The 19,004-nt window shown below is 35.6% G+C and overlaps 1 protein-coding gene and 2 non-coding genes across 4 annotated transcripts in view; all 3 read right to left on the reverse strand.

Annotated features, from left to right (window-relative positions):
* The window catches only part of WDR43 (WD repeat domain 43), a 60,219-nt gene that overhangs the window by 20,179 nt on the left and 21,036 nt on the right, over positions 1 to 19,004 (reverse strand). For both annotated transcript variants that reach the window (XM_074209793.1, XM_074209792.1), the window contains exons 7-15: positions 17,676 to 17,740; positions 16,000 to 16,171; positions 15,510 to 15,593; positions 13,007 to 13,135; positions 11,301 to 11,438; positions 7,199 to 7,285; positions 5,968 to 5,999; positions 2,661 to 2,724; positions 333 to 446 (exon numbers count right to left, since the gene is read on the reverse strand). In XM_074209793.1, coding sequence (XP_074065894.1) covers positions 333 to 446; positions 2,661 to 2,724; positions 5,968 to 5,999; positions 7,199 to 7,285; positions 11,301 to 11,438; positions 13,007 to 13,135; positions 15,510 to 15,593; positions 16,000 to 16,171; positions 17,676 to 17,740 — 885 coding nt within the window. The remainder of the gene's footprint in view (positions 1 to 332; positions 447 to 2,660; positions 2,725 to 5,967; positions 6,000 to 7,198; positions 7,286 to 11,300; positions 11,439 to 13,006; positions 13,136 to 15,509; positions 15,594 to 15,999; positions 16,172 to 17,675; positions 17,741 to 19,004) is intronic.
* Positions 12,485 to 12,559, reverse strand: LOC141510691 (small nucleolar RNA SNORD53/SNORD92). Its single transcript, XR_012475116.1, has one exon. It is a non-coding gene; the product is annotated as a small nucleolar RNA SNORD53/SNORD92 (small nucleolar RNA).
* On the reverse strand, positions 13,626 to 13,705 carry LOC141510692 (small nucleolar RNA SNORD53/SNORD92). The gene has a single exon (XR_012475117.1). It is a non-coding gene; the product is annotated as a small nucleolar RNA SNORD53/SNORD92 (small nucleolar RNA).

Consider the following 19,004-nt stretch of genomic DNA (forward strand, 5'->3'; position numbering starts at 1 on the left):
ATAGGCTTCAGGAAACTCCTGGCAGACCAGGCTAGACAATTAAATGTTTTTTTAAAAGCAACTCCAAAAAATTTATATTAACTAGGGTAAATTATAACAGTGCTAGCGAAAATTACAAAAATCAAATGCTGTGTGAATTCTGACAAACAGGGCATTTTTTGAAAATTAAGATTAGGACCCTTTTACTACTATTTATTCCAAATTGACCTGGCAATATTATTCTCTAAATTCAAGTAAAGATTCACTATAGGATTAGATCAATATGTTCTCATGCTTCTAATACTACATATACAAAATCAATCACCATGGATTAAACACTGATATATATATACCTGTGTAATAAGAAGGATGAGTTTTCCATGCAGTCGAGAAAGCTTCCTTAAGGTTTTGACTCTGCTCTCCATCAATTGGTATAGCATGCCCAGCTGGGGTACCAGGTCAGGCAACTAGAGGGGAAAATGATCAAGGTAACACTCCATTTCATTTTGTGTCAAGCAAACAGAAGAAAAAGGAATCTCACAGAGCACACATCATTTCTGACACAGAACTATTCTATAGGGAGGGGGGAAAAAAATCCATTCCATCGGCCATTTTCTTAGTCCTCTTTTCCCATTTTAAACAGTATGCTTCAAGTTCACTACTCAACAAACATGGAACATTTCCTGACACAAATCCTGAGTGTGTTTCAAATGCTGTCATTACCCATGAAAGATGTATATTCTAAGGGGATGAATTCAGAATCAACTATTAAGGTTAAGGGTAAGGGTATGGAGATGTGAGTTCAAGTTCACATAAAGCAAATTCAACTCTGATGCATAATTTTTTAAAATGATTAAAAAATTGTCACATGACAAAGGATCAGTTTCTTTTTAAGCAAAGCTGAATACAATTTTTAAAAATATTCTCATCTATGGAATAGACATAATCTGTAAGGATATATTCCAAAGAGTGGGAGAATGTGCCAAAAGGACTTTCCAAATAATAAAATATTTTGTTAATGTAGTAGTAGCAGTAGTAGTACTGTGTGTGTGTTTGGGTATGTAAGTTTATTTAATGAATGTGAAATTGAGTACTATTCAGTTGTTAAAATATAGTAAAGCCTAAAAATATAATCCATATAATCTATAAACCATGTTTCCTTCTACCTCCCTCACTCCCCAGTCAAGAAGGGGAAGGGAGAAAGGACCTGAGACTGAAGGAGAACTTTTCCAAAAATTTTTCCCATTCTTCTTTCCCTTGAAATCTCAAAATAGAACAATGAAAGCAAAGGTCATACAGGGATTAACTAGAAAAATTACATTACTGACATTCTTTCTTTAATTTTTCAAGGCAATGGGGTTAAGTGGCTTGCCCGAGGCCCCACGGTTAGGTAATTATTAAGTGTCTGAGGTCAGATTTGAACCCAGGTACTTCTGTCTCCAAGACCGGTGCTCTATCCACTGCACCACCTAGCTACCCCTAGACATTCTTAATGTTGAAATCAAACTTTCCCCAAATTCTGTTTAATCTGATTTATTGAGGTCACAACAAAGAAAAGTGCAAAAACTTTTAAACATCAACAAGATCAATTTTAGGAGCAAAATGATTACATGTAGGAGCAGGCAAGTAATGTAGGGGATAGAGCACTGGGCCTTTGAGTCAGAAGAGTTCAAATTTGGCCTCAGACTCTTACTAGCTATGTGGCTTTGAGCAAGTCACTTAATTTCTGCTTCAATTTCCTGTCCATAAAATAGGGATAATAATATCATCTATCTCCCAGGTAGAAGTCAGGAGATAATAATTGTAAAGTGATTAGCAAATATCTGACACAGAGTAAAATGCTAGCTATTATTATTAATAACACATTCTTGTGTCCCTTAACGAAATAGCTTCAGATGGGACTAAATCATTTTGATTTGGTCAAAATTCCTATTCCTCCATAAACAGTGTTTTGGTTCTTCCTTCACCCCAAAGAAACTTAGCAATTTTGGATGTGTGTGTGGATGGTCACCAAAAAAAAAAAAAAAGATGATTTATACTCTCCTTTACATTCTACTAAGGGATAAATCTAGTTTTTTACTCTCACATAAAAATACGACTACTTCAAACACTCTCCACTTGCTTTTAACCTACTTAATTAGGAGCAGAATATCAGATTCAAAGGAAAACAGAAATTATTTCCTTGAGCATATAAACACCTCTCTCCCTTCTTATCCTCCCCCATTCATGCAATAATGACTTCTGTAGTTGTTTCTGCTTGATGTATATGTCTTTCCCAGCAATGAAATCCTCTGTCCTGCCTTCCAGGAATTTGAGGCAAAAGTAAATGGTCAAGAAGATAATTTTGAGAATAAACATTTGGTCAGTCTTGCTGTTAAACACATCTTGAGGACAAACTTGTTTTGACAGCTTTTAGGATACTCTGAATAGGATCCAGATGCCCAGAGAAGACTATCTTCAGTCATCTTCCCTAGCCCCTGGGCTCATTTTCCATTTTCTGGGAGCTACTCTTTTTTACCATTATTATATACTGCTTCTTAATAACTAATGTAGATAATGAGACATGGCAGGATCATGGCCTTATATTTAAACCAAACCTTTCATTGAACTTTAACAAGGGTGGGGGACTCCCTCCCAAAGATAATATAAAGTATTTGGTTATTATTACTGAAGATACTTACTGTAGACAGATAAGATGCATGTATGGTTAATACGGATTTTAACCATGGAACCATAAGCACAGCACTGGGGGAAAAAAAAGACAGCAATTTAAAACTCAAAATTCAAAATAATTTGGTCATTAACCTTGTTGGGGGGGGGAATAGCTAAATAGGGGAATTAAATTACAATTACTATTCTCTGAAGGTAAACTGTCACATTAAGTCTTCTAGTTTTTTCCCCAACATTCACAATATTCTATTTTGAGAAATACCCTCCACCACACAGGGGAGTACAACATTATTTCCCTTGGAAACTGCAAATCCATTTGAAGAAATTATATTCCTTTTCCCATCATCATTATCATCGTGAAGAGAGTACAGTATCTGGACAGTCACTGGTTAGGTGACCATGGGGGCAGGTTGTTTAACCTATCTCATTTCCTCATCTTTAAAATGGGGGTCAAAACCACTACCTCATAGGGCAGCTGCAAAGATCTACTAAGATTATATGTAAAGCAGTTGACAAGTTTTATCAAGAAATTTAAACCTCTTTACTAACTGAAAGAAAGGAAGAGGACATTTTAAAATCGTTATTATTATCATTAGTTAACAGCTATGGTGATGTGATAGTCTCAAAAGCTTGAAAGGCACACATATGTATGTCTGTGCATTCTGTGTATTCCTGTAACTACTTCAAAGGTTTAAGGATAAGAAAAAGAAATCGATAAATTCTGTGTCTTTATAAGTAGATAGAACAACCATTTCTTTACATCAGTATTAAGAGATTACGAGTTAGAGTCTGAGTCATGTAGAAGACATGTTGTGAATCATGCATTTCTTCCCCCAACAACAAAAAACTTAAATGTTTTATAAGACATTTGGAACAATGAGCTAACTCTAGAAGGTCAAAATTAAAATTCTCAATACCTCAGCCTCAAGAAGAAACTCATATAGAATGTGCAACATGAAGATACAAGGTGAGATATGAGTTGGGTCCGGAAGAGATTTCTACAAAAAATGTTAAGAAAGATACTTTCCTTGTTTGGGGTCATGGGGGAAGGAGGAAAAAGTAACACCAGGCAGGATATGAGCCAAACTCTTAATATTCTATAAAGGATAGTCTAAATCTGAAGTTTGGAGGGTATGGTACAGTTAGCAGTCCAGTTTGTCTAGAAGCTTAAGTGAAGGCAATAATAATGCTGATATGTTGCAGCTACGTTGTCAATCTTAAGGTTACATCTATATTCTACCTTATAAGTATTACAGGACCAACAACCTATACATAAAAAAAGATTATTTTGGCATTCTGTGTGAAAGATGATTTGGAGAAGTGAGAGACTACAGACAGGGAAATCATTCAGGAGGCAATTAATAATAATTCACCATTAGACTGTATGAGGAAAAGAAACTGATTATAGAAGGATTTTGTGATTTTTGTATCTAAAGCATCAAGCAGTTTCTGGCAAAAAATAAGAACATTAAATGCTTCCTGATTGCCTAAGAGTTGTGATGTTGTACTACTAAACAAGAGAATAAGCAGTTTTTAAGTTCTATTCTGTGGCAGGTATTGGGCTAAACACTTAATTATTAAATACTAACTCATATGATCCTTACAACCACTCTGGGAAGTGGGTATTATTATCATTCCCATTTTACAATTGAGTAAACTAAGGTAGCAGAGGTAAGGTAACTTGCCAGAAAAGGTAGTTAAGTGCCTGAGGTCAGGGTTGAACTCAGGACCTCAGGCACAGTGCTCTAGTCATTGCACCTTAGCCCCTTCCTTCAATGACTGCTACACCAGAGTTCTACAACTAATGCAACAATAGCTACTACTACTATTGCTGTCATCTCCAAACAAGAATTCTGGAGCCATCATCAGCAAGGATCCCTCTTTCAATTTAACTACAAGCTGGACATCCTTCATTACATCTGTGGCAGATGCCCCCCTGTGATATCAGTAAACAGAGCAAAGTCAAATGAAGTTACCTCTATTACTGCATCTATTAAAGAATTCTGAATGACCTTAGAGAGGGATTTGAGGGACTGGATTTGTCTCAGGAGAAATGAACAAGGCCAGATAGCTCATGTCAAATGTACAACTCTTTTACAAACCCCAAGATTCTCCTGGGAAAATAATCTCATCTTATCCATATTTTTTCCAGGCGTTCTTTATGACTGCAAATTAGATAATGTCAAATTCTACAACCAAATTATAGGTTGCTCAGGGGGAAATGGAAATAGGTATGATAGGCCCTCCTGAATAAGCAAACACACACACACACACACACACACACACACACATACACAGTATCAATGAAATGTATGATCAGAATAGAAGGTTAAATGGTCACATACTGAGAATGAATGATAAATATATGGATAGCCTAATTACTGTCCTGTTGTATGTGCAGTGTTCAGAAAGGCCCTCAAGGACAGGAATAAATTAGAGTCTGCATCATTGGAAGGAATACCCAACACCAATGAAATATGGTTAGTCTTAGTGATCTCCAAAGCTAACCTTAAACAATTATTTAAAATCAAGCTTCTATTAGAAGAAAATTAATTCTCCTTGATTTTATTTTTCTTGATATCCCTGCAGCAAAGGCAGCAGAAAGGAAGAGAAAAGATTTCATGATTCCTCTAAGAGCTACTCTCTGGGTAGGGATTCATTTACATTTTCTCTTAGCCTGTCCCAACACACTCCTAAATGTGCCACAAGGCATGAAATTAAATTTTTATTTATTTATTTTTTAGGTTTTTTTGCAAGGCAATGGGGTTAAGTGGCTTGCCCAAGGCCACACAACTAGGTAATTATTAAGTGTCTGAAGTTGGACTTGAACTCAGGTACTGACTCCAGGGCCAGTGCTGTATGCACTGTGCCACATAGCTGCCCCTCACTTATCCTTCTTAATGACATATTTCCTCCTCTTTTTGTTCTGGATTTATGGATAGTCATCTTAATCTATACAAGTTTATAACAATCTGCAAATACTCCTTCAAAGTACAATGTTCAGTGACAAATTTTTATTTATTTATTTTTTGTTTTTTGTTTTTTTTTGCAAGGCAATGGGGTTAAGTGGCTTGCCCAAGGCCACACAGCTAGGTAATTATTAAGTGTCTGAGGCTGGATTTGAACTCAGGTACTCCTGACTCCAAGGCCATTGCTCTATCCACTGCGCCACCTAGCCAACCCCATGAAATTAAATTTTTAAGTGAATAAAAGATATCCTGGGGTAGTCTCAAGTTTGAGCTATGAATTACTATAGTAACCTCCTACTTGTGTGTGTATGTGTGTATCAAAAACAAAAAGATAAAACAGACACCTTACCTATTTGGATGTCCTTGCAACCTCTTAGTAAGCTGGAAATAAAAAAATAATTAAAAACATTTAATACATGACATCTCTAAAATTTCATTAGGAAATTTTAAATTTTATTCAATTTCTATAATGACAATTTTTTACAGTACGATATAAAAACACTTTCATACTAAAAATAAAATTTTGATATACAAGTCTCCATTAGAAAAGTCTCCCTCTGATTTGCATGAACTGATGCTGAGTGAGATGAGCCGAACCAGAAAAACACTGTACACCCTAACAGCAACATGGGGGTGATGATCAACCTTGATGGACATGCTCATTCCATCAGTGCAACAATCAGGAACAATTTTGGGCTGTCTGCAATGGAGAATACCATCTGTATCCAGATAAAGAACTGTGGAGTTTGAACAAAGTTCAAGGACTATTCCCTTTAATTTAGAAAAAAAAACTGGATATGATTTCTCTCTCATCACTCAATTTGGATCAATGTACAACATGGAAACAATGTAAAGACTCACAAAGTGCTTTCTGGGGGGGGGAGGAAGTAAAATGGGGGGAACTGTAAAACTTAAAAAAAAAAAAAACTTTTTTCACGTACCATATTCAAAGCTCTAAGAGAAATGTTCCACTAATCCAACAACACTTAATACATGGTCCATAGCAACACACTGCCATTTCAGCTATGTCTGAAAACGCTAGTTTTAGCAAGTACTCTTTCTAACAATAGGACTATCCGCTAATTACTATTAATTCCAAAGCCTGAAGCCACTGTAAGCTTTGGACTAATATCTTTACCTTCTCTCTAGCTTGCTCCCCACCCAAGCAAACCTTTATATACTTTCTGGAGCTCTGGATTTTTGTTATATAAAATTCTCAACTATGTTCAAGTTTAAAAAAAAAAGGATTTGATTCAGAGAGGAAGGAAGCAATGTCAAAACAGTTTCTTTTCAATTAAAGTCTGTACTACAAGGGGGTTATCCACTTAGGATGATACTTTAAGTGGTCTTATTGTCTAGCAAGTTTCAAAGATAACATTTTTGCTAATAAAGTAACCAAATGTGCACAAGGTACATTTTACATCTTAGACCAAGTAGCCCAGCAGAGTAAAGTTCATACTTAGTTTGAATTCTGAGCACAGAATTCAAAGCCCTGCCACATACTGTGCAAATCACAACTGCCTTGGTTTATTTGAACTACTCAAAATGGTCCAAGAATTGTAGCAACACCCCCATCTTACCTCATTCAATAAAGGAATAACAGCATATACAGGAATCCTTAATACTGTGTTTCTTATTAAGGTATCCTTTCTTGTTTGAAGTACTTTCTGAAAGTAAAGAATAGAAAATTACCCAGTAATATAAACAAGACAAAGGCAAGAACAATAGAATTCCATAACATTCATATACAATAGCTTGTTCAGCCATTCCTCACATTGATAGACATCCCTTCAATTTCCAGGTTTTTGCCACTACAAAAAGAATTTCTATAAACATTTTTGCGGTTAAGGATTCTTTAAAGGTTTTCTTTCTAAAGTTTAGTGGCATTCTTTCTGACTGCATAATTCTTTTGTTCTATAAGAAACCATAAATGGAATGAATTACAGGAACTGATGCTAAGGGAAGGAAGCACAACCAAGAGAACACATCAAAAACATTATTGTGAGTTGAATATGAAGCATGAAGCTCCTCTCGGCAATTCAGAGAAAAAGGCCAACCCTCAGAGACCCGTAGATGGACAATGCCATCCACATCCAAAAGGGGAAAAAATAAAATAAAAATAAAACTACAGAATCTGATGTATATTATCTTCAATTTTTTTTAAGGTTTTTGCAAGGCAAATGGGGTTAAGTGGCTTGCCCAAGGCCACACAGCTAGGCATTTATCAAGTGTCTGAGACCGGATTTGAACCCAGGTACTCCTGACTCCAAGGCCGGTGCTTTATCCACTACGCCACCTAGCCGTCCCTATCTTCAATTTTCAAAAACTTTTGTTTTTTCCCCTATCTCATGGTTTTCTTTCTTTCGGTGACCTATCGAAAATGAGAAAGCCACATGAACTGTGAGTTTTCATGTTATAGAGGAATCTATTAGGGTACAGGCAGGTGGGATAACTCAACGCTCCACATTATCAGTGCTTTTGTCTTTCTACTGCATCCACAAAATGTGGAATGAAAAGTATATTATAGTCAGGATACAGTTGTAGCTATGTTTCACATAAGAGAGATTTCTCAAGGAGATGCAGTTCCTTAATATAATATTTTTAGTTTTCTTGGACAGGCTGGCCCCAGGTATGTGACCTTAGGCAAAGTCACTTTAATCTTCTTGAGGCTCAATTTACTGCTTCCACAACATCTCACAGGATCAATGGTTCAAAGATCTATTCAGTAATCTCCAGTGGCTCCTGATTACATCCAGGATCAAATCAAAAAAGTTCTCTCTAGCATTCAAAGCCCTTCATACTATAGCAAACTTTCTAGTCTCCTTACACCTCACTCCTGAATATATAATATATCCTCTTTGATACAGTGGACCTGGCCTGCTGGCTATTCAATGAACTAGACACAATCATCTCTTGGTTTTAGGGATTCTCTGGCTGTCTTCCCAAGCCTGGGATGCCCTCCCTCTTCAACTCTGCAGACCTCCCTCCCTTGCTTTTATGTTCCAACTAAATACTTTTACAGGAATCCTTTCCCAGATGCTCTTCTGTTACTTATTTCCAATTTATACTGTAGATTACTCACTTTAGACACAGTTGCTTGCACTAAATGCCAGTTTTAGCAAGTACTCTTAATAATAGTACCATTTGACATTGCTTCCACTCTGAATCAAATCCTTTTTTTAAATTAACTTGTAAATAGTGGAGAATTTTAATTGAATAACATAAATCCGGAGCTCAGAAAGTATATAAAGGTTGGGGGGGGGGGGGAGAGGCTAGAGAGAAGACAAAGATATTAGTCCAGAGCTTACAGTGGCTTCAGGCTTTGGAATTAATAGTAACTAACAGATAGTACTATTGTTAAGAGTACCTGCTAAAACTGCACTATTACACTGAGCTCCTTGAGGATAGATATTTCTTTTAGTATCCCCAGTGCTTAGCACAGGGCATGGAACATAGAAGGTACTTAATAAATGCTTACAGATTGGTCCATTCAATGAGGACATTTAGTCTAACTCTCTCATTTTACAGATGAAGATAATGAGACTCAGGAGGTTAAAGTTACAGTGAGACTTGAGAATTCACAACTTCTGATGAGGGCAGTGCTCTTCTCAGTATGTCTTGTGAGATCTCTAGCTAACTGGTTAAAAAAAACTGTGACTATAAGAATTTTTATGATAGATCTAAGCCTCATTACATAACTGCATACAAGTTCAACTTATATTTAAAAAAATTATTTGAAAAATATTAAAAATAATTTAAAAACTAAAATTTTATTTAATATCATTCAATTTCCTGAGAAAAAGATAACACATGACAGTAGTAAACTCTGAAAATTCAGTTAAATGACAAATAGAATAAAAGGTCTAAGTCACTAGAAGTTAAAAACATTATTGCACATTGAAACTAGAAACGTTATATAATTGCACCCCCTTAAGGATCTCTCTACTTGGGAAGTAGTTATGCCACTGTATCCTGACCATGAAATATTTTTCATCCCAGAGTGTAAATGTAGTACAAAGACAAAAGCACTGATAATGTGGAGCTTCCAGTTATTCCATCTGTCTGGACCCTAACAGATTCCTCTATAAAATGAAAGTACATATCATGTGGTGACAAGAGCATTAGACTTGGGAGTCAAAGGACCTGAGTTCAAAGCCTACATGTACAAAAAGAATATTTTTGATGTTATCACAAGGGTAAAGTCAAGCATCCACTGTTTGATAGTAGTAACAGTAACATAACTGAATGAAGAGTATACATTATGGAAGGGACAAATGTGCTCACTATTGATCATAAAACACATTTGATGAGCAAAAAAAGATTGTATCACAGCATGTTTCTAGTGTCAAGATTCTGAGATTACATAATGCAACAATAGAAAATTGATTTGCATTTGGGTACAGTTGCTGTACTGGTTAGAGATCTATGTGAAAATATCTGACAAGACATCAATAAAACCTCAAAATAGATACAGCACAAATTTTGTTCAACAGGACTCAAAAAAGAAAAATGTGTCCTTCCCAAAATTATTCTCTGCTTTAATGAGATCCACAATGCCTTTTAAATGACTAGCTAAACAATCCACATAGAAAAAAAACGAGATAAAATCACGTAACTACATGGGCAACACATTCAGTCAGTCTGTTTAAAGGAGCAGCTAAGTGGCGCAGTGGATAGAACACTGATCTTGGAGTCAGGAGGACAGGAGCTCATGTCCAGCCTCAGATACTTGACACTAGCTGTGTGACCTTGGGCAAGTCATTATACCCTGATTGCCTCACATTTAGAGCCATCTCCAGTTGTCCTGATCCACACCTGACCACTGGACCTAGATGGGTCTGGAGGAAGTGAGACTGGTGCCTTAGCACAGAACCCTCTTTGTCATGGCATCACCTCTCCTGATGCCAAGATTTTCTTTGAAAATGAAGGAGATAGGGGCAGCTAGGTAGAGCAGTGGATAAAGCACTGGCTCTGGAGTCAGGAGTACCTGAGTTCAAATCAGGCCTCAGACACTTAATAATTACCTAGCTGTGTGGCCTTGGGCAAGCCACTTAACCCCATTTGCCCTGCAAAAAAAAAAAAAAAAAAAAAAAAGGAGAAACGGTCACTGAGAACACAACCCTGGTTAGTGGGGGAGCAAGGTAAGGTCCTGGGCCAGGAAACTTAGTAGAAAATGTAAACCGGTAACATGTAGGCAATTTTATGGCACTTTCCATCATTCCAAATATTACCCAACACAATGCTAAAAGCACATATTGTCAAGCATATATTATGCTTGATAAACATACTTTTTCTATCTCTGATCACATAGCACAGACAAGGACCTTCCAGACAAGGTAACTAATGGACACCTGGACATGACATCCCACTCCTCCACCATAACACTAGACCATAAAAGCATTACAATACCAAGTAGTAGCTCCTCTATGAAAGATATGGATGAAGCATGGATTATGAGCTAAATTACTGGCTAAATTATTGGAAGAATTACACAATCTAATCTATTAAAACATGTTTGAGTGCAGACACAATGTACATATATCAAATCACATACACTAGCTAGTCCCAACAAAAATATATCTTAGAACTAGAGAATGTGACCCCCCCCCCCAAAGTTCTTATGACTCACTAGAAACTGCAGTGCCATTTTAGAACTATGCAAAACCAACAAGTACCACTTACATTTAGCATATAACAGTCGTTGCTTTCCAGGCCCTGAACTAGAAGAACAGGGTAGCTGTCCGCCTTCAGGTCCCCCTTTTTTTTTCCTTTTATGTTATCTATGTCCATTGCTCCCAACCGTTCTTCAATGCTAACTTGCTGAATGAATAAAAACACTGTGGTTAAAACACATTTTACTTCCATTATTAATGTGTATATGAAGTCATACACTAAAATATAATGTTTTCTTCATTAAAGGGATAGTGAACAGTATAAAAATTACACTCATAATATACATTTTCTTGTCAGAGGAGAACAATGATCCCGGAATGCAAGGAAGGAGGACTCAATGTGCTTTTTTCAGATGAAACACTACTAGTTACACTCTCCAAAGATTATATTTATGAACTGAAAAAATAAAGCCTGTGATTTGTCCTTCATCCAGTCAGTTTCTTAAGTTGATAGTAACTCTAACTCATTCATCAACTCATTCCCTGCCCTCCATTCTTCTCACACTCCATTATCACCTGCCTGACATGACATTAACTTGTTAACAATAACTAGATTCCAACCCCAATTCTCTGCCAACTAATCTCCCTTATTAGTAGATCTGATTAGACCAGTCATTAGTCTATTCAACACTTTTAAAATCTAGGCAGTGAAAAATATAAACTCCTTAGCCAGATATCCAGCAATCTGAAGTCACTGTAGGAACAAAGTTCTCTATGTCAATACACTTTACTTCATGTATTTCACATGCCCACAGAAGTTTCTTGAACCAAACAGATATCCAAGTGAACTGACTACTAACATATATATATGTATATGGTATGCATGTATGTTGCAAATGCTGTATGTATCTACTATCTGAAGTTATATGTTTTGAAATGCTACACATTCTTCATGATACAGCTTTAAAATTCCTACTTCTACTATAAAATCCTGTTTTCCCGATTACTCAGTTAAGAAATCATCTTATCTTCATCCTCTCTGGATCCTTAGTTCTAACTATGAGACAGCACACAATATGAACTTAATCTTATATCATGAAGTGTCAGGCCTGAGTTCAATTCCCTAATAGGTACTAGCTCTGTGAACCTGTCCAATCAGTTTAACTTCTCTGTGACTGTGTACTGATATTCTACAACATCAGAAGGCTATTCTTTTAGGCTCTTAATCTATGGTCCTGTGATTAAATGCCAGATATGCTCAGACAGCCAAGAGAAAGGCATCACTGGATCTCAGCAAAAAGCGAAACCAGACTGAAATCATCACAGCAAGTACTGGCTTTTATTTAATTCAGAAATATGAAATATTCCCACAATGATTATACATGCATGCTCCTTTCTAGGTGGTGTGTTAAGAAAACAACTCAAAATTTCTATTTCTAACTCCAAACTGGCAAGGGCATTTTCTTCCTTTTTTAGCACTACCCTTCAAAACATAGTAAAGGAAAATAAAATTGCTGCACAAAGCCAGCAAACTTCTAAAGGATTTAAGACTTGTATACTATCCTCTATCTGTTTTTATGGAAAAACAAACAGTCAAAAAACAGATCTAATCCAAATTAGACATAGTATGTGATAGAAAAGGTGCTGTCAAATCCCTCTGAAGGTTTCAATGACAACCTAAGCAATGACTGATAATTAGATGCTCCAAAATCTGTCATTTAAAATTAAAGAATCAGTTGAATGACCCATCCCATTTAATAACCTGACTTCATTTACCTCATTCTCTTTTAATCTCCTTTTGCTTTCTGTTTTCTCTGTCTCCAATGTAGGTTTGATGGCTGCATGATGCCCAGGAATCCCAGGACCTAAAACTTTGGCCTCTGAGTTCACCACTGGTGTTCTAACCTATAGAATTGGAAATAGTATTTAGAAAAGTGTGTGTGGGGGAAACCTATGCAACTCAAAATTACTCACTCCAAGACAAGATTAATCTGTAATAATGGTAAGAGACATCACAAAATGGTGAGACAGCACAAATGTCTGATATTTGAAATTCAACGTGTATTAATTTTTCTCTAAAAACATGTTTTAAACAAGACATAAATTTTTCTAAACTAACAAATTTTTAAAAAATCTAATCTTGATTTAATATGAAAATTTTACTGGAGAAATATGTATATTTTAATTAAATTGCCTACAAACAAAAGTTTCTAAACTATAAAATTACATATTTATCAAAATCAATTCTAATTTACTTATGTAGTTTAAAAAGAAGCTTCAAGTAGCTTCATTATCTTAAGAGGAAAAGCACACTAACTCGGTCCTTTGCAAAACTTACCATTTAAAGACATAGCTGATTACTTCACCAAAGTTACCTAAGTGATATATGCCAGGATTGCTCAGACAGCCAAGAGAAAAAAGCATCACCTCTGAAAGTCAGTCATAAGCGAAACCCAATGGAGGTCATCACAGCAATTCCCAGCTTTTATGTTTTTTTGTTTTGAAGTATACCAAACTGATTTTGAAAAGACCAGTTTTATTAATGAGTTTTAACCAGAAACAGAATGCCATGTTCTCTTTGCCTCTTTCAAATTAAAATCTATGGTAACTCTAAATTCCACATGCCATAATTCATTGGACAATACCCTTTTTATAGATCATCTGTATAGATCATCTTTTCTCAAAGATTTGAGTACTCTCAGATATACTTTCAACATTTCTTTATTCAGTTATACTCATCTCATAGAACGAAGTCACTTTAACTCTAATATAATCTAATTATACATAATATCTTTTTTGGGTGCTGGTGATGAGGGGCCATAATGTCAACTGACTTTCCCAGGGACACAGCTATTAAATATTAAAATATTGAGGTTATTTTTAATAATGCTAGTAAAGCATAAATTAAATTCTCCCTCAACCACAGGCACAAAACCTAAAATCATCCAAGTTCATGAAAATGAAGAGCATTTCAAAGTATATGCTGAAGTAATTAACATTACAGAAGATGTAAATCTCAAATTGCCTTTTGATCAGTAGAATAAAAATAGGCAGTTTGAATACAAATCTTAGGTTCAATTGCGTTTCCAGGTTTGCTAAAGTTTGAGATGAGTAGCTACTGGAATAAAAACTGAGATGCTGAACTGAATGGCAAAAGCACAGATTATATACTGCAGGGAGGAGCAAACAGCAGTCATCCAACAAGTAGCCCACATGTTCTATGCCACTGTAGGAGGTCATGTAGGACATAAAAGAAAGACCGCCTGCTGGGAAGGATTTTGTACACTAACAGAGAAGACAAAAATGATATTAAGAACAAATACAAATGAACACAAAGTAGTCAGAAGGAGAAATACCTGAATTAGGTCAGGAAAGGATGTGTGTGTCAGGGGTGTTTGGGCTAAGTACTGAGAATTCTTGGGGAGTCCAAACTGAGATGAAGAGCATTGTGTAAGGCAGACAGAAAGACCCAGGCTATGGCACTGAAGAGCAATAAGATAGGGGGAGACCGGATGCTGAAATACTTTAAATGTTAAATGCTAAATGACAGGGTTAGAAATTTATCTTAGAGTTAACTGGAAACCACTGGAGTTGTTTAAGGAGGGGAATCACATAGACAGACCTGCACTTAGAAACAGACATAGTGTGCAAGATAAAGTGGATGGAGTAGGGAAAGACTTGAAGCAGGAGACCAGTTAGTTGGCCACTGAAATAATCAAAATGAGAGATGATGACGACCCGAACTAATGTGACTGGCAAGAAGAGATCAAGTTTCAGAGACACTGAGAAGGTAGAAATAGCACAACATGGAAAGTGACTAGATATAGTAGGGGAAGGAAAAGTTGTGGTCTAAGATAATATTAAAGTTATAAACCCAGGAGTCCAGAAATATATGGTTGTTGTTTTCAATAGAAGATATGAGGTTTAAAAGCAGGAAGGTAAGGAGGAAGGAAATGGGATCTGTGGGGAAGCTGCATAAGAATAGTAGCACCAGCCCAAGAGCAAGAAGGACCTGAGTTCAAATACAGGTTTGGACACTTAATAATTACCTAGCTGTGTGACTTTGGGTAAAAAAATAAACAGAAGTTGGGAATCTCCAGGGTCTATTGTGGCTGGGAAAAGGCACCCTATAGAGTAAACTCTCTCCTGTAAATTTGGGGTGATATCAACCAAATGAAATCAGGATGGTTTCACTCCTAAAATTTGTGCATATCCAACATATAATAAAAATCTAATATTTATGACAAACTGATTCATTAAAGCTATTATCAAAACTCACCTTTGTTACAGCTATTCCTATTTTTGGAGTCCAACAATTGACATCTCTTATCAGACACATATGGGGTTCTTTAGAATTCAAAGACTGGAACAGATATAAAGTAAATAAATTAATTTCAGATACCATACTCAATCAACCACAAAAATTTAAACATACATGCCAATGTAGAAATACATGCACAAAATGTACACATATTAGAAAATGGAATATAGCTTAAAAAAAAAAAAGCAATTTGTATTCTGATCTTTAAAAATTATGAACAACACCCTTAATGCTAAGGAGTTCAATTATATAAAATTATATATTATATATAAAGAAATTATATATATAAAGAAATGTTTGCCTCTCAAAAAAATCACATGCATCTTATTACATCTATTTTTATATGTAGGTAAATAACAGTCCAAAATATCACACCAAAATCTTCTTCAGCCTTAAATACAGAATTTTATATTAGTTATTCAAAAGAAGCACTTAGTTATCCACCTACCACTCTTTCAATAGATGGCTGCAAATGACTGCCATACACAAGTAGCAAAGATTGCTTGTCTGAACAAAAAGCTGCTGCTAGAATTGGAATAGGTGTTGGTGTTGATTCTTTTTCTTTCCCAGATGTTGCAATCTGAATAGTGCAATTTGAAGTCAAAGGCTTTTTGCAGTATCTAAAAATATAAAAAAAAAATTAAAAAACTCAAATGCTATCAAACCATGAGATTAAGTAGCAGGCCCAAAATTATGATGGGAACCCCCTTATTATAATGCAGAGAAGTAATCATTACCCAGAATATTAAAATGTCCTAACAAGGTAAAAACTAGATGCAGAGGGTACAATGAATACACTTTTGCTCATAAGCTATCTGTATAGTCTACTTCACCAACCTTGTCTCTACACAGGTACAGTGCAGGCTGCTCCGTGAGTGCACCAAGAAAGAGGGATGCACTTTGAAAAGTTAATACTGGGGCAGCTAGGTGGCACAGTGGATACAGCAATAGCCCTGGAGTCAGGAGGACCTCAAAACTTAATACCAAAAAAGCATGAAAACACAAGAATCTAATGTTCTTCCATGGGGATAGTCTATAAAAACCAAACTAATTATTTTCTCACTCCTTTCAAAGGTTTTCATTTTAGGTATATAATTTGATTCAAAAAAATTTCTATTTACCACATTCGAAGCTCTGTGGATAATCCAAGAAACACAAAACAAAAAAACTATTTTTGAGGAATTCATAAACTAATAAAGGATGGGCAGAATAAGACAAACTACATATTGATACAAGGCAATATAGAGAAAGTGCCAAAAATTTTAGGGACATGACTTCCTGTTGGTGGGGGTGGGTGGGTTTGTGAATTAGGGAATCACAGAGGCTTCATAAATTAGCTGGTAAAATAGATGTCATCAAAAAGATGGAAGGAAAATAGAGTACCCATTCTACACAGGGAGGTAATTGCAAGGCCTGAAACAACTACAATGGGAGAATAAAGACTCTACAACTCTGATCAATGTAACAAAAAACCATAAGTTCAAAAGAATAAGCCCTAACAAAGAAGTGATAAAATTAAAATGCCAAAAGAGAAAAAACTATTATAGGAATATGATCTGTTATGCAACACATGCATCAATGGCTATGGGTTTTTTGGTTTACTCAATGAAGAACAAAAGAATGAATGGAAATGAGTAGTGAGAGGAACAGATAAATTTTTTTAATCCAAGTGATTACTGTGAACAAATTAAAAAAATATAAATAATTTTCATGAATTGCTTTTCAAGGTAAACAGAAGTTGGCTTTCTTTGTGGGGGAGGGGTAGGACTGAGAGGTAGAGAAAACAAATAAAAGACAACAGCTGAGAAACCTAGCAATGTATGAGGTTGGGAATATATTGTTCATAGAACAGACAGAAGAGATTGAAGTGCAGAGAAGAGCACAGACAAAGCACAATCTTGAAGAGGAAAGTCATCTTCTAAATCTAGAAGAGGACTGATTTAAGACATGCAGTTAGAGAAACAAGGGGGATATGACTACTAAAACTTACTATCTGGTTGAGGGATATAGAACATGCATATGATAAAAACTTAAGAACAATTAAAGGAAAAAAACACAAAAACAGACTTACAGTAGGAACCAGGTGAAGAAAAATAAATTTCCATTCGAAAAATTCTAACTTACCCATTTAATATGTGTTCAAATAAATGGACCTGTCCATCTTTGCAAACAACAGCTAACTTCACAGGCTAAAGAAGTAAAAATGCACTGATTATGCTCAATGAAATCAAACATTCAACAATTTCCATTATGTGTTAACATACTAACTTCCTGCAATAAATCAATTGTTCTCAAAACATCTCTGTCCCCTCTTAGTTGTAAATTTCCTAGACATCCATATTATGAAGGGAAAAGGAAAATACCAAGGTAGACTTTTAGCATAGCATTTTTAGGAAAAGTCTGGTTATTGTAATATGTGATTAAAATTTCTGTCTAGGATTCAGTAACTTCTTCACATACACTATAGATAACACTACTACCAGAATGGTAGACTAAGTTACACAAATGGAGTGAAGGGCAAAGATATGCCCAGGCATTATTATGGGTTCCCCTTGTTTACTGCTATTCTAGGATTTCTTAAGTTCCAAGACAAACAAGTCACAATTCTGAAGGAGCTTGGTTAAACAAATTCCTTAGGAGAATCAGCTCCAAACTCCTAGGTATGTGTTTTGCTTTAATGAGTGTAGGATTTCATAGAAACAGAAAATGGGTGGAGAAGATTCTATTATGCATAGTAAAAAAATAAATAAATAAAACCTAAAAAACAAACAAAAATAAAACCTATTATGCATAGTAAAGGGAAGAAATGAAAAAAAAAAAAAAGCTTTAGAACACCATTCTCTTTACTACTTAAAGCCATGTTAAAAAATGTTAACTCACTATTGATGGGGCAAATAAAAATTAAAATAATTCTGATATAATACTTCATACTCATTAGATTAATAGGACAGAAAAGGAAATTAACAGATATTTAAGGGGATATGGGGGGAAATGATTCAATACACTGTTACCATGTATTTGCTTTGACTTAACAATACCACTACAAGATCTGTATTGCAGGAGAGTGAGAAAAAAAGAAAATGATAGGACCTATATGTACAAAACTATTTATAACAGGTTCTTTATTTTAATGGGGTTTTTTTGCAAGGCAAATGGGGTTAAGTGGCTTGCCTAAGGCCACACAGCTAGGTAATTATTAAGTGTCTGAGACCGGATTTGAACCCAGGTACTCCTGACTCCAAGGCTGGTGCTTTATCCACTATGCCACCTAGCTGCCCCAATGAGTTCTTTTCTGGGGGAGGGTGACACAAAATGAGAAACTGAGGGGATGTCCATCAAATGAGGAATAATTATACAAATTGTGTTATTTGATTATGATGGACAAACAAGATGCTCTCAGAAAAACCTGAAAAATCTTACATAAGGTGACACAAAGTGAAGTGTATTGTGTAA

The sequence above is a fragment of the Macrotis lagotis genome, chromosome 1 (assembly GCF_037893015.1).
Source record: "Macrotis lagotis isolate mMagLag1 chromosome 1, bilby.v1.9.chrom.fasta, whole genome shotgun sequence".
Classification (NCBI taxonomy): Eukaryota; Metazoa; Chordata; class Mammalia; order Peramelemorphia; family Peramelidae; genus Macrotis; species Macrotis lagotis.